This window comes from Heloderma suspectum, chromosome 1, assembly GCF_057233095.1.
Source record: "Heloderma suspectum isolate Gila_16-S chromosome 1, 16-S_ref, whole genome shotgun sequence".
In the NCBI taxonomy this organism is placed as follows: domain Eukaryota; kingdom Metazoa; phylum Chordata; class Lepidosauria; order Squamata; family Helodermatidae; genus Heloderma; species Heloderma suspectum.
This window is the reverse complement of record NC_139458.1, coordinates 144,938,532-144,951,708: the sequence shown is the minus strand read 5'-3', so window position 1 is coordinate 144,951,708 and position 13,177 is coordinate 144,938,532. Positions and strand designations below refer to the sequence as shown.

The following is a 13,177-nucleotide window of genomic DNA, read 5'->3' as shown; positions in this document are numbered from 1 at the left end:
CTGAGCTTCAGAGGAAGGCATTCAAGAAACACCCCAGGCTATGGAATACTCCACTTTGGTGGGTGTGGTGGACATTTCCTTCCTGAGTCAACATCCTGCAGCAAAAGCATTAAAGGCCCTAGTGCCTCTCACTCAGTAAGCATAAAAGTCAAAAGCCCTGCCTTGTGTACAGCAGCCCCCCTAGCAGTTGCTGAGCAATTTCTTCCAGTCCCACCATCTCTGTTGAATTGCATGCTTTCATGTCAAATACCAACAGCTACAGGGATGCGTTGGTTTTCATTTGTTTTCAGATGCAGGTTTGGGAGAAGGCAGGCACAGCAAGGTCAGCAGAGGCTTGGAAATGGCCACCAGAACCCTGGGAGATGCTTCTAAATAGGGAGAAAATGGACAATTGCCCTAGAGCAGTAATGGCTCTCCTCCAGGGTGAAGAAAGGAATCCTCCATAAGTCTAAAAAGCTTGGGGAAAGGTTTGCAACTATCAACATTAATTCCTCTTACGAGGAGACTATGTGTAGAGCATGAATAGCCAGCATGTAGTGGGGTACCACACGTCTGACTGGGAGCAGGGATCTGCAGTACTTCTGGACAGAAGCAGGAGGGTTTGTGGTCCTGGCTATGGGATAGACTCAGGGCTGCACTCCTGCCTGCTTCCCCGTCAGGTAATTGGAAGCAAAACCATCCCAAGGCAATGCACGGGACAGCACACCGCAAATGGCAGGAGTGTTGAACCTCAGGCTCGTGGGGCAAATCTGGCCTGCCTGGGGTTCCAATCTGGCCCTACCCCTTTCCCCCAACTACCAATCATTTCATGGGTTCCTGGCTTTGGTGCAGGTTTTTCCTCAATTCTAAAAGGTTGAAATGCCTCTCCTGAGGCCTAGTTACCAGCAGGAAGAGCTTTAAGCCAAAATATGCTGGTATTTTTGGTCCTGCCCCTTTTGCCTTCAGCCCCACCCACCACTAGAATCCAATCCACTTCTCCAAAACTGAATTTGGACCTCGGGCTGAAAGAGGTTCAACATCCCTGACATATGAAGACACACTAGACGGGCCCTATCAAACATTTTGTGCTTGAATATGGCACACTTGCCACAAAAGGCCAACCACCATTTTGAAACACGTATTTTTTGAAACACTCACGATCAAATCCTCATATATTACATGGGACGTGAGCTGGACGTGTGCTTGGGTGAGAGTGCTTCCACTATACATTTCCCCCCTCCCTGGACTGCCATACTTTCATCTTTTCTAGCCACACCACCGAACTCTGACTTCCATCGTTTTCACTGCTTTACGCAACCCACTTCTGACATCTTTGTCTCATTCATTTAATGTCGAACGTAAAGTCTTTGGCACAAGCCACGGGCTTGTGTGAGATGCCAAGTACCTAACCCACTGTTGGTGCTTAGGAAATAGCAAACGGCAGTAAGAGCAGCCATGGAAACTCTAGGCATGTTTAGAGATGGGCTGTTGTGGGTGCAAATCAGCATTCATTTTTCCCTATACTGACGGGGTTTGTACCACCTGTCCTCCCTTGGGAAGAGTTCATTTTATCCACTCTGTTTTGGACCAAGTCACATATTGACAAAATTGGGTCCCTGAAGGAGGACATGTGTCCAACTGCCCTTGAAAGCTATAGCAGAAAAACCGATGAAGCCCTAAGAATAGAGAGAGGAAGGTTTCCTACCTGCTACTCTGTGGGCCACCAGACCTTCAAGGTGCAACGGCTCTTCCTCTGAGGGCTGAGAAGGTTCTTCATAATTCTCTGCATCCTTTGCTGGGACCTGGGCTTGAACTGTCATCACAGGGGATGGGGGTGATGTAAGCAGTGGATGCTGCCCTTCCATGAACTTGTATGCCACTGCATGAGGCCTGGGAGAAATAGGAGGGCTCCCTGTAGTCTGACCATAGCTCCTGGCTTGTGTTACAGTTGGCTGTTGGTGCTGATAGCCATAGGGCAAGTAGGCCTCTCTGTAATCCTGTGCTGGGTACTCTGGCTCTCCAGCATTGTGGAGCAATAGCATTGTGGGATGAGCTTTAGGCATTGGTTCAGGCAGCTGGGACACAGAGGTGCCCAGGGAGTTGTGTGAAGGGCTTCCTGGAATGGGGCCAAAAGCATTGGTAGACTTTGGTTGCACCACGTAAGGACCAGTCACAGGCTGGGCAGACATTGAAAGAGCCACTGCACGTGATTTGTCTTCTCTGGAGGCCACTGGGACACTCTGGGATTTGTGCATCATGGAAGCAGAGGGATCCAGGTCAAGCATGAGCATGTTGAGGGCTTCAATTGACTGATCTATCTCCTTCTGGGAGGCCACCCTGGGAAATTCAGGGATGCTGATGCTTTGAGATGGTGCTGCTTGTAAAGGGCTGGGCTGAGGGCTTGCACTGGAGATGCTGGGGCTTTGGCTCTCTCGGGTGGCATCTTGTTGACGGGATGGTGGTCTGCTGCCTCCACTTTGCTGCTGCCAAGAGTTAAGTCCCCTCTGGACAGCGTCCCGGCTACTCGTGCTGCGGGCTGGTGCCTGGGGGAGCTGGGGGGCCTCAGCAGTAGCTGTAGGGAAGGACTGAGAGCGATAGATGCCATTTGGGTCATAGCCGTAGGGGTACTGCTGGTTAGAGACTGGTGGCTGGGGCTGCAACCAGCCAGGGGTGGGGAAGCCATGTTGATAGTAGTCAGCCAAATTTTCCTGGGCAGACACCGAGGGCCGGATGTGCCCATATGGATCCTGGGGGTGACGCCCCATCATGCTCCGCAAGGTGTTCTGGTTGTTGTAGGGGTAGCCACCATTGATCACTGTCTCCGAATTGTGCAGCTTGTCTATACCATTGAAGTTGGACGAACCATTGGGCAAGGAGTTGAGGCTCTCCATCCGGGGGGCCTCGTGGTAGCCCATGTCACTAGTGTTGGTAGTGCCATCAAAAGAGGAGAGGGTGCCCAGGCTCCCTACACTGTGCCCATCCTGGTTGGGCAATTCGTCATCCAAAATGTCTGTTTCTCTTTCCACCACCAAGCCAGCGGCCTCCCCATTGACATGCACCTGAGCAGGGACTATGTGGCGGCCAGACGTTGTGGAGGCGACCACTGCCACCCCGCTGGTGTTGTGGTTATGCATGGCAGCTTCGTTCGCCAACCCAAAGCCACTGAGCAAGCTGTCGAGCTCCCGCTTCTCTTCAGGGGTCAATATAGGGTTGTTTCCTCCACCGCTGCTGGGGACCACAGGCCCAGCCTGCTCATCAGTCTTGTCTGTTTTGGTGGAAGCAGTGGAGTTGCCTGAATCGCTGCTGACCGACAGAGTGTGCTCAATATGGTTGGGGGCTGCTGAAAGAGTAACGCGGTTGGTGTTGACAGTGCCAGTGCTGCCGTGAAGTGAGTCTTTCTTCTTCACCTTGGCGTAGAGGCTCCCATCCAGAGGTCCCTGGGTGTGCCTAACTTCTGCACAAAGGAGGAGAGAAGGAAGACAGGAAAAGCAACCGTTAGCTTTTGATGCTGCAGAAGCGGAATGTTCTGATTAAGACACAAAGGATACCCTGGCCAGTCATTCGCATTTAGGGACACTGCCAACTGACTGACTGCCAAGCGCACTGTCACCACTTCATGTGCCCTCCAGGCCTCAGCAGAGAAGAGACATCAGTGTGTCTCTCCGAGGGCAGCACAGCCTCTATCGCTTTCCATTCCCAGAGGAGCGGATCACAGCTGGAGAAGCACTGATGGCTCCTGGAGCAAAACAAAATTCACTAGCTATTTTCTTTTTGCCATCCTCAAAACACAGGATGTTTTTGTAGCAAATGCACCTTCATTGATCCAGGCATAAACGAAACCTCTTCTGCAAATGGAAAACAAGCCGGGAGGGGTTGTCAAGAGTACAAAAATACAAGGCCACATGAGACAAGAAAGTCATCTAGTCAGGCCTGCATAACTTGTCACCCACCACACCAAATGCATGCACTCGATAAACCTCCTATTTTTGCTGTATGCCTGGACCTACAACAACAACAACAACAAGAGACTTTTCAAGCACCAGGCAAGCCATAATACTTAGTTGGTGGGCTGAGTTTAGGTTGGCAGGTCACAAGTTGTGTGGCCCTGATGTTGTTCAGTATTCTGCACTGAAGCAGAATCCTCTTCCCACCCAAGACTCATAAGATGCTACCCTCTCTTAATAAGGAAGCCAACCATCGATTCTACAGAGTACTTTTCTGAGAGAGAAGAAGGAGCCCAAGTGTGCCATGCCAGAGGAGCATGCAAAGTCATATGGCATCTAACCTAACTCAAGAGAGCAAGGACAATGCATTCCACTAATTAAAAATATTGTCTTCATATTGAAGTCCAAAATAAAAACAAATGGCTTTGATGCAAACAGCTCTCCAGTGTCCAATCTCTCCCCAGTAGCTGCCATTCCAGCTGGCTGCAACAGAGGAAGATGAGATGGGAAGCAAGGCCATTCCACCAGACTTGGTGAAAGATGACTTGCTCCCCCCCCCCTGCTTCCCCCCCCATCCTCTTTTCCTTTTATGCTGTGCCTCTTTAGATTTTAGATTTAGTCCTGTTTTTATTGATTGTATGTAAGCCACTCTGGGAGACTTTTTGGCCAGGGAGTGGGATAAAAATGCTTTAAACAAACAAACAGATAAACTATGTTTGGTGTGCAGGCACTTTCATTCTGCTTCCGATTAAGAAGTTTTAGAAGCTAGGGCTGAGGTGAAGAAGGTGGAGGGGGGCACTTTTTATGAACACTCCAATTCACTGCAAATAATATCCCCTCTTTCAGTGATGGGGGAGGGAGATAGAAAGGGAGCAAAAGTGTTTGTAGTGTGGCAAGTGGGAAAGTGCAGGCATTGTCTGGCTTCTCTCACCTTGACACTCAATTTGAGTGGTGGCTGTGTTCTTCCCCCTCCCTGCCCCCCACAACCCAATATCTATTCAGAGTGAGAGCTCTGTAATGCAGAAAGAACTGCCTTCACTCTGAACTGGATTTGAATTAGGCAAACTTGACTGGCTATGTGGCATTATGACATCATAACACTGGGTTCATTCTTTGGTTGGTTGGGTTCACTCCAGGAAGAAGAAGGAACACTTACAAACAAATATGCCAAAGCAGCAGTAGAGAGAGAAGAAACAATGTCTATGAATAGTCTTGGAAAGCGTTCATTTATGCATAGCCCTACATGAATCAAAGTTGAGGCAGTACTTTGGTGGCAGTTTGTGCGGGCAACAGCAGCATTAAAAAAAACCAAAAAAACACCTTGGACTTGGGTGAAGCACCAGCGGGAAAATGAATGGTGTTGTTAGCTCACACCTTTTCTTCTCTTTGCAGCTTAAAGGATTTTAAGCACATATGAACTGGATTCTAATGGTTGTTTAAAAACATATTTTCTATGCGTTGATATTCAATGGTATAGACAATGAAGCAACCTGGGGTGTATGATTACTGCAGCATGAGCTCCTGTTCACATTGAAGGGAGGGGTTTTTTTTCATACCCAGAAACTTTCTGCCTCTTTTCTTAGGTCCCCTGTGAGGTTTCCTGGAACTGCATGCACTGCAATATGGAATGCTCTCATTTAGGGGAAAAAGTGACTTCTATCTGGCAAGGAGCCAAGGATTGATTCAGGAACGGAAGATGGACTAATGGAAGAGTGTGGAGTCAGAAAGCTCCTATCTGCAGACAGCAAGCACTTCCGAAACTGCTTCAATCACAGCCCTAAGCTGCCAGCAGGGAGCTAAATTTCTTTCCCACAGAACACCACCTAAGCAAAGTATGTATACACACACACACACACACACACACACACAGCAACCATGGAATGAACATAGATTCAGAGTAGCAATAATGCAATGCAGGCAAGCAAGAATTGTTTTTGTAATCGAACACATAACCTACTTTTCTCCACTTTTCTTGGGTACCAAGCTGTGGAATACTCAAAAAAGAGGCTGGAATAACCAAATAGTACATATATACAGGTTAAAAAAAGCACACACTGTGTGTGCGTGTGTGCATGTGTACATGCGTATACAGCTGGGGGCACCCACCTGACTCCCTGCCCCTCCTGATTTTTAAATTTTATTTATTTTATATATTCAACTGGAATGCTGCAAAGGGAAGCACCAGCCTCCAGCACCATCTTCATTCACAAGAATATCTCTGGGGCCAAGAAATAAAAATGTTGCAGGGCTGTAGCCCAGAGCTTTGATTTGAAATGTGCCCAACCGCCCAAATGGTAGGGAAGCTCCTAGAGAGGCTAGACGGGACAAAAGGGGGAGAGGGGAGGTGTTTTACCTGTGCTGTGTGTGTTTTTCTCTGAGCGTTACAGGTTTGCCTTCGGTAAAATGGGTGCTGCAGCAGAAAACTGTGGTTTCAAAAGAGTGTTCTTGTGTTTTGGAACTCAGACCCCACCTCTGCCTTGTGCTTAGGTTCTTGGGCAAGTGACTTTTCTTTTAGTCTCACCAGTTTGTCTTCTGGGAAATCAGCGTTTTATGACCAGTGACGTCCACTGTGGCAACCATTTTGTAAATGGGCAAGCCCCCCCCCCCCCGAATCCATTTTCTGAGAGCACCCACAACACTCCCTCAAAATTCCAAATGTGCCTGCTGGCCTGAAAAGTTTTGAGATATACGGTATAAACACCAACATATATGCACTAATAATAATAATCTAATCACCACCATAGTTGACATATATGCTCAGAGCAACAATCACACAACATACATATTTGTGTGCACACAGAGTAACCACCAAGAAATAGCCACAGAGACAATAATACTCAACCAGTACAAGTGAACAGAACAAGCAGCATGTATTCTTTTATACACCAGTGATGGTGCAGATACACAGTCATCACCTATTCAAAATTTATTTGGAGTAACTATATTCAGGTGGACACAGATGTACATCCTCACAAAGATGCAGCCATTCAATATACAAGCTTACCGCCTAGTCCTTTCTGCTTCCCAAGACCCAAGCCTACCAAATCATTTCTGACCTCTCTCAAGAAATAACTCCACCACTTTCTCGGAGCTGACTTTTTTCCCCACAATGCCTATTTGTAGCCCAAGTTTCTGCATGCATGTCCCCCACTTTGCTTTAAAAAGATAGGATGAAACTCCAAAATTCTTCCCAAGGGTTGGGCAGCCACACACAGGCCTCAAATCAACTGGAGAACTTTGTAGGGAAGCCACAAGTAGTACTGAAGGAGAACGTTTGCTTCAGTCTTCCCTCTTCTTGAAGTAACTTCAGCTCTTCAGTGCTCTAACCACCTCCCTCAGCCAATCTCAGCCCCTCTTGGCACTTTGGTAAGCTGTTCTCTGGGAATAAATACGAACTGTGGCCTATATGAGTTTGTGTAGCCAGAAGTCTTGGTGTGGCTGCTATGAGAAGTGAAGTACGTGGACAGGCAGCATAGGCCACCTAATAACAAACAGTATCTGACAGAAGAGAAAATAACAAACAACTCTATTTAGTTAAAGGGTCCAGAACCTGCCTGCAAATGCTGGCGGAACCCTCTCGAAGTTATCCTTCTGCCAAGCCACAGAGCTTATTTTTAAATTGAAAATACAGCCGGATAACATCCCAGAATGCATCCTGGGCGTCATTCTATTTGAAGGGTCCATGTGGTAACATTAGTAGGGGGCAAAAAGGAGAGAGACTAATCCCTTCCCTTCCCCAAATACCACTTTCAGAGGGTCACTCACCAAATTAGGTCACTCACCAAAGGAAGGGTAGAGATACTTGAGGAGGTCCGCGGTATCTAGGCCCCACAGAACTTACGTTGCTCCGCTCACCTCTAGTGATTATAATGGACACAACAATATTTGTAGCAGGCAGGAAGCCCTCGTCTAGATATGGCGGCTCAGGGACAAACTGCTGCTGTTTAATAATAATAATAATGATAATGATAATAATAGCAGCAGCTCCAGAGAACAGTTGAGACTGTTGCCTGTGTTTCACCTCAGAGGTGGCATTATGGTATAGAAATTATGTGCTGCTCTGTCCCCTTTAATGTTTAACTGCCTCCCCTAGAGGTGTCACTGGACCACACAAAGGCTGTGACACACTGTCCTTGTTGAGCGATGGGTGCCTAGGCCACATACAAATCCATGGCACTCTTTCCTAGGTAGCTGGGGCCATTCTTCTCTGCCTCCCCCTACTGGTGGCAGTATGCAACACAGTTGAGGTAGCATTCTGCCTTCCTGCTGTAAGCCCCACAGAAGCTGTGACACTGCGAACCCCCCTCTAATGCTAGTGGCATAACAATCGTGCGGTTTATCTGAGAAGCTCAGATGTTGGTTTAAAACCATAGCTCATGGCTTTAAACCAACAGAAATATACGGTTTTGCTTCCCACAGGCAATACCCTTCCACAATCTTATGAAACAACAAGGAAAAGAAAGATCTAAGGAAATGAATTATTTTACTGCTTTGCATAGTCTCTGTGTGCTATTTCTGTAAGCCCTTCTAAGGGAAATCAGCACTACCACTGACATCCTGCTATGATGGAGAATCACCATATGTGCCACAAACAGGGTCACACAACTACCCTACACGTGCACCCCTCTGTCGATAGCCTTAATTAAAACAAAAACAAAACTGCTTTGTCTTCTTTTCTTGCACTCACTTAGTGAGCATTTCCAGCTCACACAAGGGCAGTTCTCCCCCAAAGCTAATTTAAATATTCTGTTGTGATGTCCAGCCTAATAGGAACAGGTGCCTCCCTTGTCCATCTCCTCTGTTGTGGTACTGAGTGCCAGCAGAGCTGTTTGGCCGAGTGACATGCAGGGAGGAGAGGAGGAAGAACACCCGTTTGTTTATTGACCCAGCTGCCAGAGCTGTCAAAGGTATTTGATGCTGCAACGATATGAAAGGGAGAAGAGATGTCTAAAGCTATCTGCATTGATTCAGACAGCAAGAACAGGGATCGCAATGCCGAGAGATAAGAAACCATTTCATCTCCAAACCTCTGCTTTAACGATGGAAATTTAGTAGCTCTGCCAGTTGAACATGTGCCACCTTCTGCCCTTGTACATTTCTCACCAAAATGGACAATCTACCCCTCACAATACAGAAGTATAGCCTGGCATTCTTCCCTGCATCCTTTTCCACATATCCTGCCACCCTTCCTCATCTCCCGCCACCCCCCAAAAACGTTTTGTGTATCTTTTGTCCTGATATATAAAAGATATAAAAAGAAGAAGCTGGAAGGAAGATGGTGCTGCCAACTGGGGCTGAGTCCAGCTTTCTGGAAACGACGGGAGTTAATTCCAAATATACTTTTTCCAGTCTGGGTAGGGTCAGTTGCACCCCTGTGTAAAAATACGAATGAGACGGAATAGTTACATGGTGGAGTCAAGAAGAGCCCCAGGGCAAGAGAGTATAACATCACAGCGTCTGCTCTGGGTGGACTGGGGTAGGGGGGAGTTGGGTTTTATTGTGAAGAGATTAGTCCTTGTGCCCCAAGGATCGTAGCTAGCATGGGGCCAGCTTTCAGCTCATGGCTCAGTGTGTGGTACTGAGTGGTACAGCAGCTGGAACAAATCAGCCCATCCACACACATACATACCCCATTGACCCCAGACAGTACTGGTTTGCACCCAGAAGCTATTTGTGACAACCTGTCACTCCAAGTAAAGCTTCAGCATCCCATTTCCTTTGTACCATCCCGAGAAATTCAGTGACAAGTCTAAACACAAGGCAGATGATGAAAACACCTGGAGTGGGCATGTCATGAAGATTAACTTATACAAGTTCCATCAAGTTAATATAAGGCTTCTATATATATTTTGCACACACAGAAAAATGCTTCTCAGAAAACAGCTTGCCCGAAGCAAAAACTAACTAGTTTGCTCGCAGTTAAGAGCAGCATCTGTCTGCGTATGTCCCTGTTGCTGCTGCAAAGGTGCTCTGCTGGCAGGTGGGTGATGAAGACCCTGAAGAGTCAGCCAGGCAGCCATTCCACTGGGAGAGCACTACACACTCGCTACACAGATCCTCAGTGCATGCAGCCCAGATTCTGTCTGCCATTTTCTAGCCTGCCCGGTTAGGAGACTGCTGATACTGAGAAGCCGTTCTGCAGCTCAGCACCCTTGTCCCAGGCGGGAAGTGCTGAAATTGGCCCCACTTTGCTCCGCTCTGAGCATGGATAACCCCAAGAGAAAAAAGTAAACCCCTGACACAGGGTAAGTGAACTCACCATATAGGGACACTTCTGCAGCTGGAGAGAGAGAGAGAGAGAGAGAGACTGACTAGGCTTGGCTGTTTATTCTTCAGAGCTGAAGCGTAAGGCTGCTCCTATAAGACCCAGTTGGAGAACACTGCCTTTCCATCTGTGTCAGGCATGGGAGTGAGGCTGATTTTTCCCCTGGCATGTAGGAAGCGAGTGGGATAAAAACTCTGTCTGTAATTCCAGCCAGTCAGGTCCCGAGGGGTTCACTTATCATCACCGTAGTTATGTGATTTCAGAATGACATCAGAGAAGAGGCTGGGTGACTGGAGCATGGAAGGAGGGTTGCTGGAGCTTCCCCAGCTACTCAAATGCTCCACTCGAGTCTCTGAGAGGCACAGAGTGTTGGGGAGTGGTGGTGAGGGAAGGAAAGGAGGTGGAGAAAAGAGACAGAACGACAGAAGGGAGTGGAAAGAGAGCGGAGTGGGAGGGAGGGAGGAAAAAGACAGCTTTGCCCTAAGGGGAGGAGACCAGGGACACAGCCAAATCATTCCTTTCCATTCCACACTTGCCAAAACTTTTCTCTTTCTTCCAAAGGGACCCCACACACAACCACAGCAGCATTTTCCCAGCTGCTGAACAATGAAGACATGGGAAGGGATTAAGAAAAAAAATAAGAGGAGGCAACATCTAATTTAAATAGCAGCATTAGGGTTGACTCAACACCTTTAGCTCTGCTGAAGCTAACAGGCTGATGGATTTAGGCCATCAAAAGGGGAAAGATCAAGGCAGAAATATAACTGAATATAACTGATTCTGTACACTTTTTGGTACTGGCAGAGCTGCCCTGGTTTCCTCCTCCTCTGTACAACTCCCAGTGTCCTCCACTGCCCCGCAGTTCCTAGGTAGCAGAGGTGGCAGCCTTCCCTCACCCCATGGCAGCCTAGATTGAGAAAGCATGCTTGAGTCAGTGTCAAGCCTTTGTCTGTGGTAAAAGGCATGGGCTTGCAATTCATCACCATGGGCCCAAAGCAGGATCCAGTAGCTCAGTGGAGTTGAAAACCTGTTTTTCAAAGACTGTTTGAAGGCTGGAAGCTTGAACAGTACTGAGCGATGTAGTCATCTGATGTTCCTGCGATGTTAACAGCCAGCTGCATGACAGGCAGTGCACACGTTCCAAAAAAATTGTTCCAGCCAAATGCACTCTGTTACTCAGGCTGGCGTCCATTTGACAGCAATCTTGGAAGTGAAAAGGAGCACCTTGGTTCTGCTCATATAATGAGAAAAACACACATCTCCCTTTCCTTTCAGAGAAAGGTAGGTGATGACACCCACTTGTTCAGTGATCAATGGGTAGCAATGGGGTATAATCCTGAGAGGAGGAGCGAGAGTGTGTCCTCTTTTACAGTGGTTAGACCTCTATTTGTAGAGTGTCCTCTATTTTGAAAGTGTCCTCTATCTGAAGGGCTGTTCAGTCCAAGTCCAATTTAAAGATAAAGAACCATCAGAAGGAAGAGCTGGGCCTTGAAGTTGCCCATCAAGAGCACCTGGACAGTGTAATGAACTAAGGCACTCAGGACTGTGTACTGTTTCTATTTAAATTAGAATAATCATTTCTTCATTTGCATCTATACATATAAATGAGCATATGGACATTTTATGCAAATCAGTGTCCTCTTTTTTGGGTGATGACGCATGCCTTCTTTTTTAGCAAATCACAAGTGGCCACCCTAGGTGGAGCCAGTCTGCAGCGTGCAACTCTAAAATACACTTGAGCACTGGGGATTTCAACTTTCTAAATAAAACAAATAAAATGAGGTTAATGCCGGGGTTGAGTACACAGGGGAGTGAGGGTTGACATTGGCTGGTGCCTCGAGACTGGCACTGAGTCCATTGCCCCAACAGCGCTGCCATTCTCACTTTGCATAGAGCACCCAAGAAGATCAGAGGTAGCATGGGAGATAATCTGTGGTTAGCACAATCCACATCTTCCAAGTTAAAGGGAAGGTGTCTTTTCCTGAGGCATCCACATAAATTCTGAAACCAGCACCAACAAATGCCCGCTTCCTGTGTTTTTATGCATTCGCATTTCACCGCACTGTGATTCAGAACATGGGCCACCTGCAAGCTAAACATTCTAGGCAGTGGGGAGAGTCCCTGTATGCAATTTACTGTTTGTCCACATGCACTAGCAGGATCAGCATGAGCAACAAAATAGCCCAAACTGCAAAGGTAGCTCTACAAGCCCATAATGGGCACTACCTCTTCCTTGAAGTTCTACGTACAGTGCACTTGTCAGAGTGAAAACTGAACCTAGCTGAATTGGGGCAGAATGTTCAGAATGGATGATGGTCAGAAGCTTTCTTCCAATGCTCCAAGGTGGGGGAATATTTTTAACTGAGAAGCACAAATGATTCAGGAGAAGGGTCCATCTCGAGGAAATACGGAAATATATAACCTCCAACCTCTAAGGAGGCCTTGCTTAACTCCATCCTTGGATGCTCTTTCCAGAGGAGATGCCTTTCCACAATGTTTCTCAGAATGCACCACATTTCAGAGCAGGGCCAGCCCCATCCACAACAAAGGCTTCTGCACTGCGGCAGTCGAGAAGACTTCCCATCAGCCCATAGTCCTGCACCTTGAAATCGCAGACCACAGGAGAGGCTGACCATGCCAATAAAAGGGGGAGGGAGCAGAGAAGCTAGATTCCTCTTGCGTTAGTCGGCTGTTGAAAGGCAAGGAGATGACCTCCATCTCCCTACAGGCTGGAAGGAGGGGGAAGGAGGGAGAGAAAGTAAAGGAGCCAGATATTGCAGTGATGAAAACAAAAGCCTTGTACTTGCTGATGGGAGTTTCATATGGGTTGTCAATAGCTTTAGCAATCCAGGCAGACCAAAGGCCTACTCAGTATGAAAGGCAGCCAATCATTCTCCTCTATTCTCCATCAGCTTTTTGTGGTTTGAAAGTGTATTGACGATTGTGGTCTTTTTACTCATGAGATCATCAGTACACTTGTCCTAGCTTG

General features: G+C 47.4%; 1 protein-coding gene across 10 annotated transcripts in view; it reads right to left on the bottom strand.

The window, feature by feature from the left end:
• TNS1 (tensin 1) overlaps window positions 1-13,177 on the bottom strand; it is a 445,218-nt gene that overhangs the window by 70,734 nt on the left and 361,307 nt on the right. For all 10 annotated transcript variants that reach the window (XM_084806390.1, XM_084806321.1, XM_084806397.1 and 7 more), the window contains one exon: window positions 1,685-3,433. In XM_084806390.1, the coding sequence (XP_084662516.1) occupies window positions 1,685-3,433 (1,749 nt within the window). The remainder of the gene's footprint in view (window positions 1-1,684; window positions 3,434-13,177) is intronic.